This window comes from Carassius auratus, chromosome 16, assembly GCF_003368295.1.
Source record: "Carassius auratus strain Wakin chromosome 16, ASM336829v1, whole genome shotgun sequence".
Classification (NCBI taxonomy): domain Eukaryota; kingdom Metazoa; phylum Chordata; class Actinopteri; order Cypriniformes; family Cyprinidae; genus Carassius; species Carassius auratus.
Window position 1 is genome coordinate 1,960,966 of NC_039258.1, and position 20,249 is coordinate 1,981,214.

The 20,249-nt window shown below is 34.7% G+C and overlaps 3 protein-coding genes across 4 annotated transcripts; all 3 read right to left on the bottom strand.

The window, feature by feature from the left end:
* Positions 1-447: 447 nt before the first annotated feature.
* On the bottom strand, positions 448-9,561 carry LOC113115707 (ras-related protein Rab-11A-like). Its single transcript, XM_026283259.1, has 5 exons — positions 9,164-9,561; positions 6,814-7,009; positions 5,649-5,842; positions 3,800-3,880; positions 448-2,573 (listed from the first exon to the last, which is right to left on the bottom strand). Exons 1-5 carry the CDS (start codon positions 9,201-9,203, stop codon positions 2,434-2,436), a joined length of 651 nt encoding a protein of 216 aa, XP_026139044.1. The 5' UTR covers positions 9,204-9,561; the 3' UTR covers positions 448-2,433.
* Positions 9,562-11,225: 1,664 nt separating this feature from the next.
* LOC113115709 (ras-related protein Rab-25-like) lies at positions 11,226-18,049 on the bottom strand. Of its 2 annotated transcripts, XM_026283261.1 has the most exons (6): positions 17,327-18,049; positions 17,045-17,191; positions 14,930-15,125; positions 12,643-12,836; positions 11,620-11,700; positions 11,240-11,463 (listed from the first exon to the last, which is right to left on the bottom strand). In XM_026283261.1, exons 2-6 carry the CDS (start codon positions 17,079-17,081, stop codon positions 11,336-11,338), a joined length of 636 nt encoding a protein of 211 aa, XP_026139046.1. In that variant the 5' UTR covers positions 17,082-17,191; positions 17,327-18,049; the 3' UTR covers positions 11,240-11,335. The 2 variants fall into 2 exon arrangements, with proteins under 2 accessions (XP_026139047.1, XP_026139046.1); XM_026283262.1 differs by lacking the exon at positions 17,327-18,049 and having other exon boundaries at positions 11,226-11,463; positions 17,045-17,316.
* A 247-nt stretch (positions 18,050-18,296) lies between these two features.
* lamtor2 (late endosomal/lysosomal adaptor, MAPK and MTOR activator 2) lies at positions 18,297-19,945 on the bottom strand. Its single transcript, XM_026283263.1, has 4 exons — positions 19,766-19,945; positions 19,095-19,257; positions 18,724-18,813; positions 18,297-18,638 (listed from the first exon to the last, which is right to left on the bottom strand). Exons 1-4 carry the CDS (start codon positions 19,831-19,833, stop codon positions 18,582-18,584), a joined length of 378 nt encoding a protein of 125 aa, XP_026139048.1. The 5' UTR covers positions 19,834-19,945; the 3' UTR covers positions 18,297-18,581.
* Between the last annotated feature and the right edge of the window lie 304 nt (positions 19,946-20,249).

Genomic DNA, 20,249 nt, shown 5'->3' on the forward strand with positions numbered 1-20,249 from the left:
TCACAGCTCCCCTGAATTCTGTTGCTCACACACCTGATGATTCGAAACAAAACTGATTTTATTTATACGTAAAATCCTGGTAAATTCCACAAGTATAAAAAAAAAAAAAAAAAAAATGATAAAAATCACTAAGTTTAAAAGGTTCCCACAGGCATGGAAGTATCAGGGAATTTTAAAATCGCCTGGAAAAGCCATGGAAATTAATAACATTTCAAAAAGCTCATAAATATTTCATCAACTAGAAATTGCTCTTTGTGGGTGCAATCTCTATACGATGAATTGTCCTTATCCAGTATTCAAGAACGACTGGAAAGGTCATGCGGAAGTCACTGGTCAAAAGATGTGGGAACCCTGTAAAATACTCAAGTTTCCAAGTTTCTATTTACCCAAGTAAAAAAAAAAAAACAGCTGAAAAACATTCACGATCACTGAACAGGTATAAACCTATTTGCAGTATTCAGAGCCTTTATTCAGGAGTCCCACTGGGAGAAGAACAGGCACGATGACAGAATCTTCCCAAAGCAGTAATTATCAATGACTCCAGCTAAACGCCTGATATTCAGCATAACAGATTGATGGCATTAGCATAAATCTTACAGGCAAGGCATTTAGGGAAGCACCTCATGTCTTTAATCAAATGACAAGACAAAGCCAAAAACACGACCCCAGCTGTTCCATCCGGAGGATCTAAATGTCGCAGAACACATATGAAAAAGATAATACCACACCAAAAGCAGTAGAAGACAGAAAAGCCAGGACAGAGAGGGAGATCTCAAGAGACCAGCTGCTCTTCGGGTTACATGTAGCAGATAACAAGGGTGGCCAGTGAGGAATTCACTTCCAGTAAGAAAACCTCAGCAGTACATCACAAGCCATCAGTTTCCCTGCCTTGCGATATAATATGGTCAGTGTACCCAATCATAGAAGCTCCTCTTTGTGAACTGCATCCCACCTGCCGCTCATTTTCCAAGCAGAAAAAAAAAAGCTTTTAGCCAAAGACAACACCCAGAAACCAGCTAAAGCAAAAATAATTCTTCAAATTTCCATCATAATAAAGTCATAAAGCAAAAAAAATAAATTAAAAAAATATCTGACCCACATCGGTGCTCCAAGTAGGGATGGGAATCGTTGTGATTTAAAGAAATAGTTCATACAAAATCAAAAATTGTGTCCTAATTGGAGTAAATTATAAGACAATATGATTGGATGAACTATATCTTTATGATTCTAAGCACTTACTTTTAGTAATTTGAAGAAGAAAAATTAAGAATGGAGAATGTTTGGAACATGGAACAATTCATAAATTTATATAATAATAACAAGAAATAATCATATAATTTTTAGGGGAGAGAAAGCACCACACAAGTGACAAGTATACCACAAATGGTGTGTTTTCATACTTTTAAATGTTTGGAAACAAAAAATAATATGCCTGAAAGGTCAATGCTGATTTTAACACAGCTGAGAAGAAATAGGTTGCTTCATTATGACAACAAAAACTTTAAAGTGGTTCTATTTTGCATATTTTATCATAAGAAATAACAGACTTAGAATGCATATGCTCAAGAACCGTTAACCGAATCAAGTGTCATAGAAATAATCAGATACTTTAAGAACTAGTCAACGATTCCCAACCCTAAATCTGAATATACTATACTCTTATTAAACACTACAGCCATTAACATTACTCTGATCCACAGAAAACACTCCCAGCGCTTGTACAAATGAGTGCCATGACTGGAAGGAGAAACCCTTGAGAAATTCCGATCAATAATCTAGTGATGGATAAAAGCATGACAAGAAAAGAAAGCAGAAAAAAAAAAACACAGAACAACAAGATCATATTTGCGTTCAATAAATGCAAGACATGCCGTTACAATGTAAGAATTGAGCGAACAGGTGGCTATGATGACCACAGTTTGAATTTCTCAGGTGTTGAGATGCATGGAAAAGATGTCAGACTACTTCTGCGCTGGCCCACTAAAGGAAAAAAAATATGAATTCACAAGTGAATCCCCATTGTGATCAGAAACCATTCAAGAGATACTTAAATGAAGCATTATGCATTCTAAGCACTTTTTCTTGTTCTTCAGCCCATTGTTTGTAAGCAGAATGTCTGAGGCAAAAAGTGCAGGGATAAAATAAAAAGAGCAGCCACGTCTGAGCATCCCAGCTAACTGCTCATTTCTAATTAGTCTGAAACATGAAGCATGGCCTCTCAGTTCTGAGAAAATCCTTGATCCATTCAATTTCAGCATCTCTTGTTCTCCAATTTTGAAGATTATTAATCACTTATTCTGGGCATAACTAAGCAAGTCCGTTACATATGTTAAACACATCACGCAGAGGGAATACAACTGTCATGGTCAACCTTTCAGCCCAGCCCAACAAAGTTGCCGATTTTCCCGGATCCCATGGTGGCGCAGTGGCAGCTCAGTTATTCTGACAGCAGGCGCCCTGCTTGCCCGAATTCTGTGTGGGCTGCACGGTAATGGGAACCACTTTTGAGCTGGGGGAGAAGCCATCATCGCTGCGCCCTGACATCTGCCTCTGGGACACGATACGGTAGATTTCTGTGTGAGAGAGAGGCAGGATTCATACATCGGAATGGTGGAGGCTTGCCTGATTAACGTGATCTTTCAGTGTGTTATTGACAGTGCAACAACTTCAGCTACGGTTGATTATGACGCATAGAAATGAACAGTGTAACTGTGTAACACGGTGTGGCTGAAGAGAGGGATTTCCCAGGCCAAAAGAAAAAAAAAGAGAAACTGCAGAAAAGCAAACCACTATTTCTGCGTGGCAAACTCTCGAAGTTTGACCTCAAAACACAGTTTCATTAATTTACAGGAGAAGGAGAGGATATCTGTGGCGTGGAGTTTGACGCCATCTAGAGGTTATACTTAACATACAAAAACACCCTGGAACCTCACAAAACTGTTAAGAAATGACTTATGTTAAATAGAAATTTTTCCTTAAAAAAAGTAAAGTATCTTGTTTTTTTAGGTCACTTTTTTTTATTAAGGAGATTCTCCCAACTCCAAACACTCATAACTGTAATCTGACAAAATAACTATTATTTTAATTATTTTGAAGAATCGTATTTATGCTTTATTTTTGGGTGTTTTATTGTATTACAACACAAGTGAGAACTGGCTTTTTCACATTAGTTTTTTCAAATATTTAAAAGAATAGCTTAAATAAAAGGGACCTAATTTGAATGATTTTAGTAAATCATGACAATTTTGATTTCTGGATGAAATTTCTTTATGATTCTAGTTACCTTAATTTTTTTAATTTGTAATTTCAAGGAAAAAATTAATTCTGTCATAAATTAAATAATAAATTAATAATATACAACAACAATTTTGTTTAGTTTTTGGAAAGCATCAAATTTCAATCACTTATACCACAAATGGTGTAATTCAACTTTGTAACATTGGGAAACAAATCACGTGCCTGAGTGTTTTTTTTGCTGATGCATATATTGTACTGATATTTAGAATGCATGAGCTGAGCAGAATTTAATGTCAGAAACGTCCAGTTAATAAACAAACAACTAGATCACATTTCTCTCCAAAATAAAAAATACACAATGTTTGAAAATGTGTTTTATATACTAAATTATGCATAAATACTTTGCTATTTAAATACGATTCTTGTCATTACAGTAATGAGAATGAGAATGTTCTTAATAAAAAAAAAATGACTGGTTCATGTTCTTCACAGTTTTCATGAGATTCACCTCTAAAAGCTGTGATAGAGATTTACCCTTCTGAATGATTTGCTCAGGACTGACCTGTAAGAATGGTCTGAAAGGCAAGTTCAACATTAGAAGAGTCCAGCGCTGAGGTTTCCAGAAAAGAAAGTCCATGTTTCTCTTTAAAAAACACACAAAGATATGAAATACTTTTTAAACATTATCATAAACACAATTTGTAAAAACATTTAGAAAGAACACAGACCAGCTAGCAAACACTATTTCTGAGTAGCAGGCACAATAAACAAACATTACTTCATTTAGTACTCAAGATAGCTAAGAAAAAGGATTACAGCAGCTATCACAAACCACAGCACCAGAAACAGCGAAGTCATCGTGCATCAAAGGAAACGTGTATCTTGAATGCACGGTAATTCACTTAGGATTAAAATATTAAATGTAAAGTAAATATAAACAGCATTGTGGTATGAAGCTACAACACAAAAATGGAGATAGCAGAACATGCAGACAGCACTGAGACTTTATTGAAAAATGGAATGCACTATACATAAATGAGTAATGCTAAATCAACGTAGCCTAAAAATAGCTGATGCCACATTTTATTACCAGTACTGCTTTACAATGTTACAATATAGAGTTCAACTTCTCCGACCCCAGAGAAATTAACACAAACATATTACAGTTTTGTTATTTTTTTGTTTTCTAACAAGCATTGATCATTACTGAAGCCATACGCAAGTCTATATTAAACAAACTGTACATCAATTAATTGCTTTCACACAAAATGCATTCAAATGACCACATTTTTCAAAATCCATTAACACTTTTGTAATTTATACTCCACAACCTGCGAAACACCATACATTTCCAGCACATTTTTAGAATGCTAACAGACCCCTTTCAAAACTGACAAAAGCACATTCAAACCAGAAAGATGTCATTTCTGCAGGAATTATATTGAAATATAAAATATTAGCTGAATATTTACTATGAAATGTAATAATTATTTCTAAACACATTTCAGCTGAAAGCCAGGCCAGATGTCCTATTTTTGGCCAGTCCACCACAGGGATGACAAATATGCACATATTCACACTCACAGTCTCCAGTTCTCCTGTCTTTAAATTGTGTGAGAAACACAGAGAACTCCACACAGAAAGACACGCGGATGCATTTTATTATTATTGCTTTTGGAATTCGTATTTAATTTTTTAAAAAGTACACTTTGCTATTTTGATGATTGGTTTTAGTTTTTTTTTTTTTTTTTTGTATGTAAAAAACAAATAGGGGGATATGCAGCTTTTCTCATTATAAAAGTAAAATGAAAAGATGTTATTCTGATCCTATAATATATAATGCTTATGTGACAAATCATTCAGACTTCAAAGATAAACCTTCATAGTTTATATAATGCTCCCTGTTTTTTGTTCAGAAATGCCAGTGTTATGGTGAAACAAGCTAATTTTGAGACTTAAGCTTAATTTCTATATAAAGTGTTTTGTTGGTCTGATTTTTGGTGGTGAGATCAAGTGTTTGGCCAAGATTCATGAGACATTAAAAATGACCGATCAGCAACGAGACCTGTAATGTAAACACCTAAACAACTTGTCTCGAACACTACCAGCACCTCTGTGACCTTTAAAGGTATAACAATTTAACAGTTTAACAATTATTTAGTTAACTCTAAACTTTGCAAGCAGTCTCCACCAAAGCGGCATATTAGATCTCATCTTTAAACTGAACTATTTAGTTAAATACAATTAATTACTATATTCTGACTCCTTTATTTAAATCTGGGTAAATTATATGAACAACTCTAGTGTTTTTATGTGCCATTCTATACATCTGATTTGCGAGAAAAATATCACTTATTAGAAACCATTGATTAATTACAGTGCACACTAGCTAATAAAGTCACAACACTAACCTGCAAATGCTTTGGCTTCATCCATAGGAACGGCCCGCAGATGACGCAGGTCACTTTTGTTCCCTACTAACATGATGACAATATTGCTGTCAGCATGATCCTGCAGCTCTTTCAGCCAGCGCTCGGCGTTCTCATAGGTCAGATGCTTGGCAATGTCATAGACCAGCAGGGCTCCTACAGCACCTCTGTAATACCTGTGAACACACACAGACACAAAACATTTAAAAGATGCATTAATTACTCAGAAACTAAAAGACACACAAACAACACATTTACTCCACAATCTAAGGTGCCTAATAAAAGTGTGATTACCAAAAAGTATTTGACTGGTCATGTGAAATAAAACTACTGCTATTAAAGTCATTATCTTATTTGAGTGTACATCATTAGGGGCCAAACAGGTTTTTTTTACTTTTATTATTCAAATACTTCCCAAATGACAGGAGTCTACATCCTCCCATTGTACTATACAGTAAAAAGGAGAGCTCAAATGATTAGAAATCTGGCACAATTATCCACCTTACATTTTAAATAAAAGAGGGGGCACAGCCATTTTTAACTTCAATGGGCAAGGTTTCTGGTATCAGTCGCTTTCGGTCATTTTAACTACAGTAAGCAACAACAACAAAAAGAAGAAGCATCTATATTATTTTTATTAATTATAATCATAAAAGCAAATGGTTTTAAAATGTACTGCACTTGAACCGACAGGCCTAGAAACTAAATATTTTTTTTTAAAATGAGAATTCAAATGATTCCGATTACATATTTTTTTTACAACCTCATTTTAAAAATACCAAACCACATCAATCTTAATAATTGTACCAGTAAAATAAAACCTGCTCAATAATTATGCATGTCTGAATAGACTTTTATTTTTATTTTTTTTACTTCCAGTTAATGTACAAAATGAATAGCGGTTAAGATTGACTGACTGATTTGAAATTGGTGAAATGTGCATGCACAAAAACAATACAAGAAAATTATTGATTTGCCTCTAATAATTATGCATGCACTGTAGTTTCTATATACATTTTAATAATTTTTTTATATAATTCATAAATCAATCAATATATAATATAAATTTTATACATTAATTGGTGAACAAAACAACTGGACTTCTTAAATGAGTTGATGTTTTAATAGAGTATTTGAAGACACTTGCGCTGATGTGATGGCTCTGTATCTCTCCTGTCCAGCTGTATCCCAGATCTGGGCCTTGACGGTCTTGCCCTCCACATGGATGCTGCGTGTGGCAAACTCCACCCCGATGGTGCTTTTGCTCTCCAGGTTGAACTCATTGCGGGTGAAGCGAGAGAGAAGGTTACTCTTGCCCACACCCGAGTCACCAATCAGAACCACTGTGGATGAAGAAGATATGAGTGCGTGAGATCAGCCGGCTCTACTTTATGATGCTTTTAAACGCTTTGGTATTTGCTATTGGCCCTGGAGACACACATGACACTGTGAGAGCACTTTCAAGCAGATTCCATTTGTGCGCTTGCAGGAACCGGCCTCCCTTCACCGCACAACAGCAATTAGATTTGAATATTTCAACACACAAAGGGTGTGTTTCTACAAAGCTTTTGACAATGACTGAAAAGGGCACAACTGAAGAGCAACTCCCTTTTCACCCACACAGACAGACTTATGAAATACTGGGAACGTCTGTGTCTCCCGCTGACAGAGGCAACAATGGAACAGATATTACTAGGAATTTGTTTTTTTAAAGAAAGTAACACTTTTATTCAGCAAGGATGCATGAAATAGATTTTTTTTTTAAACGACAGTTAAGACATTTATAATATAACAAAGATTTGTATTTCAAATAAATGCTGATCTTTTGAACTTTCTATTTTACAAAACAAATATTAAACAGCAAAACGTTTAATATTGCTAATAATAAATGTTTATTGAGCAGCAAATCACGATATTAAAACGATTTTTAAAGGATCATTCCATAATAAAGACTGGATTAATGGATTAATGCATTAAAGGTATAAATACATATTGAAATCTTATATTCTGAAAGAAAGTCATTAAAAGTTTTTTCACACAATATTACTGATTTTATTGTAATTATGATCCAATAAATACAGTCTTGGTGAGCAGAAGAGCCTTGGTTAAATAAAAGTAGTTTATTTTTCACACAGTAGTGTGTGAATTGTTTTTAATATTTTTATTACATCAGTACAGTCTAGGTGGGTGTACTGTAAGAGATAAGAGGAACACTTTCACATAAAATAATAAAAGATGCTTCAAGAACATGAAATCTAATTTATTTTGGTCTTTTTAATGTAAAAGTGAATAAGCAGTTACAAGTAAACAGTTACAATTAAAAATTGTATTCAACCAAAAAATGTAAATAAATTGGGTTAACATTGCCAACTCGTCAGCATGAAAGAATGAAATCTGTAACAGATGCCTCAGCTATTAATATCAGAGTTAGGCTGAGCTAAAGCTGGTGGACAGACATGTTTAAAGAGCAGAGCGCTGATTGAACAGCACGGATTGATTCATGGTCAAGCAGCGAAAGGTACAAGGACAGCATAAACACACGGAGGTCAAGAGCAGATCTTTGACTAATGGAAGTGTCAAATTCATGGACATAACCACTGCAGACATCAAAGAGGTCAGATTAGTAAAAATAACACCATTAGTATTCACTTTAGTAGTCGATTACTACAGGAAATTCTCAGACTTTTTCCATTTGATCTCCTTCAATCTCGAATAATTGGTTATATATTAAAATAGAACGAATTAATGATCCGAGTAATCTTACAAATCAGACAAGATTTGATTCATTAGATTAAAGGAGAGTTTTTAAAACCTTCTGAATGCAAACCCATCCTGAGTAGGACCTGATTTATACAGGTCTTACCGGTTTAACTGTGCTTGTATTGCAGACACAATAGAAGGAAAACTCTAAATCAGTTTCCACACAAAATACTTTTTTTCTCATTTAAGTGCATTAAGTGTCCAAATTGTTTGTTTCCACACCATAAATTCAAATGTATTATATGTAAGAGAATTCTAAAATAAAATAGGACACATTAGGAAAAGCCAGTCATTTTGTGCATTATATATATATTCAATTAAAAAAATGGCACTTAGAAATTATTAAAAAGTACAATTTCTATATCTGTTGCCCTGTTTAGGCATTTGGCCTGTTTGAAAATCCATATTAAGACGAAGTTAGCTGTGTTTTGGAAAAATGACACTTGCCCATGTCTGACCTAAGATGATCATTAGCTGGTTGACTTGCCACCATGAACCAAAAACCAGCTTGTCCAGCCAAAGACTGTGACCAGCTGGTTTTTTTGCTGGTCCAAGGTGGTCTAGCAGAGACCGGCCAACATGGACCTGCTTGTAACAGCTACGAATAACATATTGCATATGCTAATATGTGCTTTAGGATAGAAAATGAAGATATCCTATGACAAGGAAGACAAGCAACACATGAAGACGACATCGAAAAGTGTAGAAATGCTGAAAGTAACGTGGTGCTCACTCACCTTTAAATAGATAGTCATACTCGTCCTCTCTACCCGACATGGCTTTAATCTTCTTACCGGCTTATTAACAAGTCAGTGTTTTCAGAAATAAAGACGTTATGCTGTTCTGGAAAACCACACGGTGCTATTATATTTACTACGACGTCAAAAAAAACTTTGTTTGATGCATCAGTTGATCACGAGCGCTTCACTACTACGCGCTTCATGCGTTAAAGACTCCCAGAAACCAACAAATAAAAATACAAAGTGTACTTTCTTCTGTCGACGGCTATATATAAAGTTATCGTTTAGAAAAAAGGTACCGAGTTAGCCAAAATTACTGCTAATCAACTTTGATACGATGTTGCTGGGCTACGTCAACCAAGTTTCACCCTGCTGTCTCATCTTAAGGCAAACACTTACGTCATGATGTAACCCCGCCTCTCCGATGATCTTATTGGCCAACTATCCTGTCTATCACATGTGTAACCCGCTGGGACCCAATGAAATGCTTGAAGGGGCTTCCGTGAAGGTGTGTAGTAACAGGTGTGTCTTTTGTAGTTGTCAGGCAATATATTAATACAGAGTTTAATGATACAATCAATATATGTCTTAGAATACAAATATAAATTACAATAAAACACGAGGTAGCTGGTCAATACTTTCTGAAAAATAGCTCGTGTAAAAGGAGGCACGGAGTCTCAGGTGTGCAGGTGAGCTCTTCCACATTCCACAGCGTGACATCACACATGCTTTTCAAAGGATGATGGGCCTGAAAATGCCACGTAGGAGGTAATGAGGAGGCAGGGCTGTGCCTCATTCGGTGACTGAACGTGCCATTTAAATTCCATTTTAATGACTGGATTTAAAATGTAATTGCATCGATGTATCTTTTTTTTTTTTTATGGGTGTGAATTACCCATATTAGATGATTAGTAACCAGTGTTTGAAAATAGAAGATCACTTTGATATAAATTAAATTTAATGCATATTCTTTAAAAAACATTAAATAACTTTGGATTAGTAGTACACAGAAGTATCTTACGCTCACCAAGACGTTTATTTGATTAAACTGACCATAAAATAGTAATATAAGTAATATTTCACAATATTAGTATTTTGGTGGTAATTTTAATGAAATAAATGCAGCCTTGGTGAGCTTGAGACTAAAATTCTTTATAGTTCCAATAAAGATTTTTTATATATAGTGGTGCATTTCACAATTACTATAAATAATCATAATAAACCCAACATTTATGTTTGCAAAGAGCCCATTAGAATTCAAACTGGTCAAATCAATTAATTTTCCAAGTAATTGAAAAGCTTATTCTTAAATTAATATTTATTATTCTGTATATATTGTATCATGATGATTCATAAATGTCCATAAATGTTGTGTTGTTGTTAGACATTTTGCAAACTGCACTTGAGACTCATTGTGGAAAAACAAATCAGACATTTTCATCTTCATTTCTACTTTACTTCTTTTTGGAAAATGACATGCTGTATATATTTTCCTTATGCTGTGTTAACAGCAGCAACTGCTAATACCTGAAGCATTAGCATTCATCTATGAAGATACAAATCAACACTTTGTTTAGAAATGCTTTATATATAGATTGTAATTACACACAATATTTAATTAGTGCTGATTGGTTTTAAATAGTAAAAATTATTTTCTTAATCATATGTGAGGGTTCATGAGTGTTAAATAAAATTCAAAATCAAATTAAAAACTAAATAGTGAGCATGAACATGCAAATTGAAAAATATGCATCTAATACACTTATTAAAGTGATAAAGTTATTCCTCCAGCATCTGTTGTTTTCATAACTTCAGTACAATGAATAGCTTGTAGTATTCTTTTGTAATTTTCTTTGGATAAAAAAAAACAAAAAAACATTTGGCATGACATTTCATAAATAATATAAACAAAAATCTCCTACTGAGAGGTAACATTTAGGGAAAACACATTAAAATTATTTAAAATTGACAATCTTTGTTAAGCCCTTACAAATATTAAAATGCATTTTACTTGTTGCATAATATTTAACAATACAAATATGGCTGTCAGTCAATGAAATGGATTTACTTTTTATCATACTTGTTCTTTCGTAATGATAGCTCTACTGTACAAGCTGAATTCACAACTCTTTTAGGCCCCGGTGAAGTCCTTCTACACGGAATGTTCTTTCACAGATTCTTACAGCAGGCCTTTTTTTCCTCCTGTGCGTCATCTGCTGCAGCTTTAGGCTGGGATAATGTCACAGCATTGATAGAGCCTCGGGTCACTTCTTTGCTGCTCACCTTTTTATGGATTTCTGAAAGAAAGAGATCCAAAAATGACAGCATGATTATGATAATGAAGTGCTTACACTATTTCAAGCCTGTCTGAAGAGCAGCAACCCAGAGGGCAGGGAACACATGCAAAGTACATGTAAATACAGTATGATGTGTTCAGAATAAACAGTATCTACCTGTAAGCACAGTGTTGAACGCTGCCTCAACGTTTACTGATTCCAAAGCAGAGGTTTCCATGAACAGAAGACCATTCTTTTCTACAAAAAAAAAAAAAGATTTCTGTGCTGATTTATTTTTTTATTAGACCATCATTTGAACTATGCTTTGCATTTTGTAGTGTTTAAGTGTTTAAGGAAATGTCTGTAAATTTAACAGAAAATGTCATTTTAGGCAAGGATGTTATCCATTTTCTACTGATTGTTCCATTGTTTAAAAAACAAAGACTGGAAATGTATAATTTACATTTATTTACAACTCTGTTAACTCTAAAACACAATGCACTGCAAAATTCAAAATAGAGATAAACACTTTCAAAGTTCCCTCATATTAGTTCAGTACATTGTACCTGATTTACAGTACATTTTTACTGAATTTCCTTAGAGTAAAGTGTTTTTATTTTTTATGACTGGACATTTATATGGATTTATAGTGGCTTATTTTACTGTCAGGAGTACATAGAATATAAAAATTAAATTACATTTATGCATTTAGCAGACGCTTTTATCCAAAGCGACTTACAGTTCATTAAGGCTAAATATTTTTACCTAACATGTGTTCCCTGGGAATCGAAACCACAACCTTGCACTGCTATGCTCTACCACTTGAACCACAGGAACACAAAAACTACACTAATGCTTACTATCAATACTACTTTTAATAGTAGTAACCAAATCAAATGATAAAACTAACAGTTTAGTTCATCTTTAAAAATATAGTAAAAAAAAATATTCCTTTAATATTTAATAAATAAAATTATATTTATCTTTTTCATTTAAAACATGGATGATGCCTTTTAATATTCCAACTGTGCACTGGTAATGTGTATATAATTTTATATTTTCTCCAATATGTGCAATAGTATTATATGCCTGTTATAATTTCTTCAAGTTAGGCCGAACTTTTATTTTAAAGGCTTTTGAGTTTCTCAGAGAAAATCTGTGTAAGCTTGTATAATATAATAAGCTGTCTTCAGTAATGACCTGCAAAGTCCTTTGCGTCCTCTGTTGGAACTGATCGTACTGCTGCCAGGTCCGTTTTGTTGCCCACAAGCATCACTACCATATGCGGATCTGCGTGATCATACAGCTCCTTCAGCCAGCGCTCGGCACTTTCATACGTCAAGTGCTTTGAAATGTCATAGACTAGAAGAGCTCCAACGGCTCCTCGATAATATCTGAGATACAAGAAAAAAGGTCAGATCAAATCAGATGAATCGATTTACTTCCTTTTTTTTTTAAATGAGAAGAACACTGTCATATAACATTATGTCATAAGCAAGATTACGTAATGAAGATGGTTTAGAAAAACAGGTGAGAAATTAGTTGGGTGGTGAAACATGATGTATTACATTTTTCTCAATTTGTTAAAGGGGGGATGAAATGCTATTTCATGCATACTGAGTTTTTTACACTGTTAAAGAGTTGGATTCCCATGCTAAACATGGACAAAGTTTCAAAAATTAAGTTGTACGTTTGAAGGAGTATTTCTGTTCCAAAAATACTCCTTCTGGTTTGTCACAAGTTTCGGAAAGTTTTTTTTCGAGTATGGCTCTGTGTGACGTTAGATGGAGCGGAATTTCCTTATATGGGTCCTGACGCACTTCTGCCGGAAGAGCGCACGCTCCCGTATAGCACAGCACTGAGAGCACAACAGACTTCACTGATCAGAGCGAGAGCGTCGCGAAATGTCACAAAAGAAGTGTGTTTTTGGTTGCCAGGGCAAGACAACCCTGCACAGATTACCAAAGAAAAAACAGCATTAAGGGACCAGTGGATGGAGTTTATTAGAGCATCAACGAAGTTGTGCAAGTGTTTGTGTTTGTTCCCTGCATTTCGAAGATGCTTGTTTTACAAACAAGGCCCAGTTTGACGACGGATTTGCGTATCGTTTATTTCTTAAGGGTGATGCAATCCCAACGAAAAAGGGTCACGATTGTGTGTTGGAACCGCAGGCGGTGAGTAAAACTGCTTAAAATATCTCTGCCTCCTTGTTAGTGCGTCCGCCTCCTATCGGAGACCCGGGTCCGAGCCCCGCTCGGAACGAGTCGTTGCTGCTGCTGTTCTCGTTCAGTTTCAGCCTCGGGATTTGATTCTGGATCATAAATAAACGGCTGAATCTGACTGTTAGCCATGGTTTGATTTGGATGATGGTTTTTTCCTCAAGGTAATGTCAGCTTCCAAACGCTCTCAACGCAAAAGCTTACTGGCGCTCGTGATTCTTTAGCTCCGCCCACACGTCATGCCTCCAGTCGGTCGTGTTTTTCCGGGAAAAATCGGTACAGACTATCTTTCTCTTATGAATATAATAAAACTAAAGACTTTTTGGAGTTATGAAGGATGCAGTACTACTCTATAGGTACTCAACATTAACAGGATATTGAGTGAAAATGAGCATTTCACCCCCCCTTTAAAGAATAGATTAATGGCAATTTACATACAGTCAAAAATGTATTTGCATTCAAACATATTCGGAGTATGAGCGAAGAACTTAAAGGGACAGTTCACCTAAAATTCAGTTATTCTGTGAACTTCGGTTCAGTTAAAATAAACGTCATCATCTCCTCACCAGACTGCTCTGGTCCAAACAGGGGACGTCGATTCTGTTTCTAGTTTTTAATAAATTAATATTTTTGCATTAGATTGAACGATAGTTTCCCATCTTTACAAAACATTTCTAAATGTATTTTTTTAACATTCTATTCAGTAAAGAATATTGAAAAAATTGTTTCCCAGTTTCAATTATGATAAAAATAAGAAATGTTTCTTAAAAAAAAAAATCTGTATATTAGAATAATTTCTTAAGGATCGTGTGACACTGAAGGCTGGAGTATGATGCTGAAAATTCAACTTGCATCACATGAATACATTTAATTTAAAAATATTTTCAAATAGAAAACAGTTACTTTAATTTGCAATACTATTTTACAATATTACTCTATTTTTTTTTATTAAATAATGCAGCCTTGGTGAGCAGGAGAGACTTTTTTTCAAAAACATAAAAAGACACAACCTACCCCAACAGTAGCGTTTATAATTTAAATTAAAAAATGAAAATGAAATTTTGATAATACAGTAAAATAAATCAAATAAAACATTTTCATTTGAGCTCACACCTGTGGTCACCATTCCTTCCACAGACACAAGAACACTACAAAACATGATACTGAATCATTTTCATAATTGTCAATTTTGGGGAACCATGGGCATTTTTGCTTGTTTTGCACCACTATTTATTTGGTATGTCAATGTTACTTAATGTTAAACTCACGCAGAAGTGATGGCCCGGTACCGCTCCAGTCCAGCAGTGTCCCAGATCTGAGCTTTGATGGTGAGGCCGTTTAGCTGGACAGTTCTCGTGCTGAACTCCACTCCGATTGTGGTCCGGCTGTCATGATTAAACTCATTCTTGGTGAACCGTGACAGCAAGTTGCTCTTACCAACGCCAGATTCTCCAATAAGAACCACTGCAATGAAAAACATACGAGTTTGGAAAAACTACCAACCCAGACTTGACTCATGCCAACCATCTGGAAACAACAGCCATGAATCCCTCCCCTGTGATGAAGGGGGCCCAAAAGTGTTCTCTTGGTATAGCTTAAGCATTTTTGACAGATCCCATTATTTTATTGTATTTTTTTTTGCAACACTATTGCTTGGTATATTAAGAAACACTAACTTGTGTAAAATCAGTGATTAGTTTCTGGATTAAAATACCAGCCACTCACAAGCTCATGATGTAACTTGTTACAATGTCGTGTTTGTCGACTTGGACTTTTGTGGCAAGCAACTCTTCGAGTGCAACATTAGGAGGCAAAGCATGTCACAAACCTGCATCCTTATTGCAAAATTGTCCAAGCTTGTTGTTCAAACTTGAGACAGAGACAGGTCTGATACTCATATTCGTGTGTCAAAACAAACCAACACTGGATGAACAGTACGTCCCAGTATAGCACTCCCTTATGAAAACCCAGCTAATCGCAGGTTATGACTCAAACATGTCAGGAGAAAAATCAACACTCCACCCATGAGGGGGTCATTTATCATATTATGCAAGGAGAAATGGCAATTATAGACATAAAAATGAAAAACAGTATTAGAAAACAAAAAAACATACAAGGTTTAAGCAGAAGCCTATAAGAAATATTTAAGAAATAGTTCACCCAAAAATTTATATTTGCAGAAAAAGTATCAAGACAATACAATATACAAGAGCTTGTTTCCTCGTCACACCAAATTTAGAGAAATTTTAGCATTACTTAACTTGCTCACCAATGGATCCTCTGTAGTGAATGGGTGCCGTCAGAATGAGAGTCCAAACAGCTGATAAAAACATTACAATAATCCATACAATTCCATCAGCTGTCATCTTGTGAAGTGAAAAGCAGCGTTTTTGTAAGAAACAAACCCATCAAGGCATTTTAACATTAAATCTTTGCTTCTGGCTAAAATAAGAGCTATTCAAAATCCATAATAACCCCTCATCTAGTGAAAGATCCATCTTCTTTTGTCCTTTCATGTCCAAATCCACCCACATATATGTCTAGAAGTGTCTAAAATAATAGTCTTAAATATTAATTTCTTACAGCTCACTGGAGTGGTGTGGATTTTTTTGATGTTTTTATCAGCTGTCGGCACCCATTCACTGCAGAGGATCCATTGGTGAGCAAGTGAAGAATGTTCAGATGAAGAAACCTACATCTTGAATCATTTGGTTTTTTTTTTTTGGCAAACTATTCATTTAACTCATGTACTAATATCTGTGTGTAATTTCAGATTAAACCATCAGCACTGGTGATAAGGATATTAAAACTGGCCCTCATTTAAATAATCAACTTGCATGTTTTAAATAGTTACTCTAAAAAGACTTCCTGTTCTTGTTGCTTCAGTTCAACTGTTATGAAACCAACACATAGTGCAAGTCACTTTAAGTAGTCGTTGTGGTTTGGTGTTGTTTGAGGACTGCTCTGGAGGATCAGAGTTTCACAACGGACTTTAACAGATGCAACTATTTTCCCTCCCATACTGAGTAACTTAACTGCGTAATCTTGTGCAAACAAAACCTTGTTGTCATGGAAATCAGATTTCAAGCAACCTATGGGACTCAATTTCTTTCTTTTTTTGGTAAACTGAGAGCTTTACAAAAAGGAGGAATTGAATTGCACAAGGTACTCTAAACCCAGCCGCTTTATATATTTCTCTATAACTGTTTACTCTCTTTTAATGACTATAGATACTAACCGATACTCTACAACTACTGCAAATGGTGTAATGACTGCTTGCAGATTATGAAACTAACTAAACATCATCTAAAAGAGTTTAAAGCTCCATCAGAGATTGTTTAATGTGCATGACAACTCAATCCCAAAAGAGTGTCAGATCTTACCTTTGAAAACAAAGTTGTAGGCCTCATCAGACCCCATTCTGTCACTCCTGTAAGCAGATCTTCCTTCACTAATTTAGATTAGTGCTGCATGAGTCAGAATCCCAACCAATTCCAAGGAAATCTGAGAATGAAAGGTCCTCCTGTATGCTACAGCGGAAATAGCAGAGAAACAGTAAGAAGTACGAATGAAACCCCACCATTTATGGTGGACAGTTCAGTTGTTTGTACAAGGAACTGGCCTTGTTATTTAGCCTGGCAGTTCCGCTATCAAATGTGCAGTACCTGGGGAAGGTGGGCGTGACTTTTGGTGCGCTCCAGTCAGGTCAAACAGGTAGGGCGAGTGCAGGTGCAGTCATATGATACTAGGTGCAATAGTGCACCTGTTCAGCCAATCAAACGACGACATACACACCATATGCAACCAATCACTTTTTTAAGGAGTTTCTCCCAAGATCAGGAAGGAATTTGCCATGGAAGAGCCCCTCCCATGGTGCATATTTTGGATTACACTGTTAATAATAGCTTGAAAGCAAAAATTAGGTTTTTTAAAGATAAATTTAAGCTTTTTTAAGACCAAGTAAACAAAATATAAGGAATAAATAGAATGGAACACAAAACATCGTTATGGTCTCTAAATGTGAATTATTTAAGCGTATGACACGAATGCATTTGCTCCCAACCACTAGAAATAAGTTTTACTGTACCTTCTGATCACGCTACAAAAAAAAAGTAATGTTCTTTATCAGTATTTTTGTCTATTTTCCAGTACAAATATCTAAAGGTTTTTAAACCAAGATACATTTACTTTAGAAGCAAAATGACAAAAAATGGAAATCTTGTTTTCTGAGAAATGGATCAAAATGAAGTATTTATGATTTAAATTAACTTAATTCAAAAGGGAAAGTATTCATACCCCATTGAGATATTTGTTCTTGTTTTAAACATAAACTCATTTAATTTTGTTCATTTTCACCTTCTGCTCTGATTTAGGATATTTTATGGATTTCATTTACAATAGTTTGACTTTAAACCTATATATATATATATATATATATATATATATATATATATATATATATATATATATACATATACACACACAAAAGAAAATGCATAAACCCAGGCTAACAAAGTAATATTTCATCTTCAGATACATTATTTTATACAATGTATTTTTGGTTCAATTAATATTATTATAGACATTATTAATAAAAAGCATCAATTTCTTGTGTTTTAAAAGTAAAACAACATGTTACAAAAAGAGAAATTTATTTTGTATTGTTGACACTAGACACAGCCTGATCACTGACTGCAAAAATCCTGAGACATAAAGAAAAGATAATAAAAGGGAAAATAAGAGTTCAAAAGTAATTATTAATGTGTATGCAAAGCATTATTTTGGGTCTAATAGCCACACAATTTGATATAGCAATCATACTGAGTATGCAAAATAAATAAAGCCATAGAAAATATATCATAAGGGTCTAAGTCTTCAGAAGTTTTTGTTTCAATGCACAGAAATACACAAAAGTACATCCTACGATGCTGCCACTTGTGTTAGTGGTTCCTCGAGGTACTGCACTAAAGCTTCAGCCTGTCAACAGAACAAACACAGTTACACGATTGTTCATGAAAATACATAATTAAATAAGAGCTATTTTATATACACCAAATCTCACCTTTGCTTTAAGCATCCCAAAGCCTACGGTCTCCTTGGCATACATGCAAAGCAACAAGTTTGCAACCCGTGTAATGGCCACCCTGCCCTCCTGTAAAGCCATAGAAAATGCAGCACATTGTAAAAGATTTTAAAACTATTGTAAAACAATACAGTAGCTCATCATGTAAGTATTATTTCTGGCATGGTGTAATTTAAAAAAAAGCACATATGTTTGGTAAATCCAGACATGGCCTGCCCTATAGCATCTGCTGAGCTCAATTCATGCATCTTGTATAATGCATATGTTACTGCATATATCATAGACAAGTATTCACAATCATTTACTATAACCCACAATCATATACTATAACTTTACAATGACATTCCTACCATACAATCCATCAGGATGAATTTCAGTTTGTCCTCATTAAAGGCCTGGTGTCCGTTTTTGTCGTAAGCCGCCCAGATGTTACTGGCAATGGCTGCAGTGACTCTTGCATCAGTGTCTCCATATCCAGAATACGCCAACAGAGAGCCTTCGTTATTCAATAACCTAAAATAAAACACACACACACAAAATATATTTATTTTAAATTATTTGCCCTATAAAGTGGCCAAAAAAAATCTGTAAACAAAATTTCTCTGAACTAATTTCACTTTTCTTCATGAATTTTTGCACAATGTACACTAGTTTATTAAAACTGAACAGATGTTTTGGTGTTTTCTATCATGTATGGAGTCAATTCTAACAGTTCTAAATATTAAATAACAAATTTATTTTTGTGTAATGATTGTGTGTGACACATTTATTTAAAATAATGAGATTTGACTTGGTATTTAATCTAATGACAAAGATATTCAAATATTTCTAAATATGGCTTAAGTCAATCAATCACGTTGGAAGATACTAAATAAATATGACATTTTTAATGGTTAACAAAATACCTTACTTTTAGCTCAAGAGAGCATGTTAATAACATAAATATACAACATATTGTTTACCAATTTATCTGCCAGCTAAAGCTACTGATAAGAACAAAGAATTAAATGTATATACTCACAGCGTGCTTTGTACGCCACTGGTGTTTGCTTGACTGAGTACTTGTGTTAATGCTTTAGGACGCAACATAATTTAAGGAAAAGCGGCAATAATACTAATACAATAAAAATGTACGCGAGATTATAGCAAGAACTTCCAGCAACCCAACAAGAACATCAGCTGACTTCGAACTTCCGCGCTGATGATTCATGGGAAATGTAGTGTCACGGCAGTGCATACGAACTACAAAAACGTGGCCTAAGCAAAAAGGACTTTGGCCTAGATCAAAACTGAACGTGATTCATTTTTCTTTTTCGGATCATTTATTTAAAAAAATATTAATACTTTTGAGATTTCTTAACCTTTTGTTTTTACTTTCTTTTAAGAGGTGAGGGCAACAACCCCTTAGGGTAAAATTATAAGGGTTTTATTATTGACGAACATTTTATCTTCATTCTTCAACTGGTTCACCCTGAAGTCAACATCCGGTTTATAAATATACCGTG

Bases quoted from the DNA above. Each gene is read 5' to 3' on its own strand.
- lamtor2 (XM_026283263.1), bottom strand. From the start codon at position 19,833: ATGTTGCGTCCTAAAGCATTAACACAAGTACTCAGTCAAGCAAACACC. The intron at 18,814-19,094 runs GTAGGAATGTCA...ATGGCTTTACAG, and splicing joins TCATCCTGATGGATTGTATG to GAGGGCAGGGTGGCCATTAC. The intron at 18,639-18,723 runs GTGAGATTTGGT...TTCTGTTGACAG, and splicing joins TTGGGATGCTTAAAGCAAAG to GCTGAAGCTTTAGTGCAGTA.
- LOC113115709 (XM_026283262.1), bottom strand. From the start codon at position 17,081: ATGGGGTCTGATGAGGCCTACAACTTTGTTTTCAAAG. The intron at 11,701-12,642 runs GTCATTACTGAA...TTTTTTTTGTAG, and splicing joins GGACGCAAAGGACTTTGCAG to AAAAGAATGGTCTTCTGTTC. The intron at 11,464-11,619 runs GTAGATACTGTT...TCTTTCTTTCAG, and splicing joins GTTCAACACTGTGCTTACAG to AAATCCATAAAAAGGTGAGC.
- LOC113115707 (XM_026283259.1), bottom strand. From the start codon at position 9,203: ATGTCGGGTAGAGAGGACGAGTATGACTATCTATTTAAAG. The intron at 5,843-6,813 runs GCAAGTGTCTTC...GTGTGTTCACAG, and splicing joins TACAGAGCCATCACATCAGC to GTATTACAGAGGTGCTGTAG. The intron at 3,881-5,648 runs GTTAGTGTTGTG...TGTTTTTTAAAG, and splicing joins TGAAGCCAAAGCATTTGCAG to AGAAACATGGACTTTCTTTT.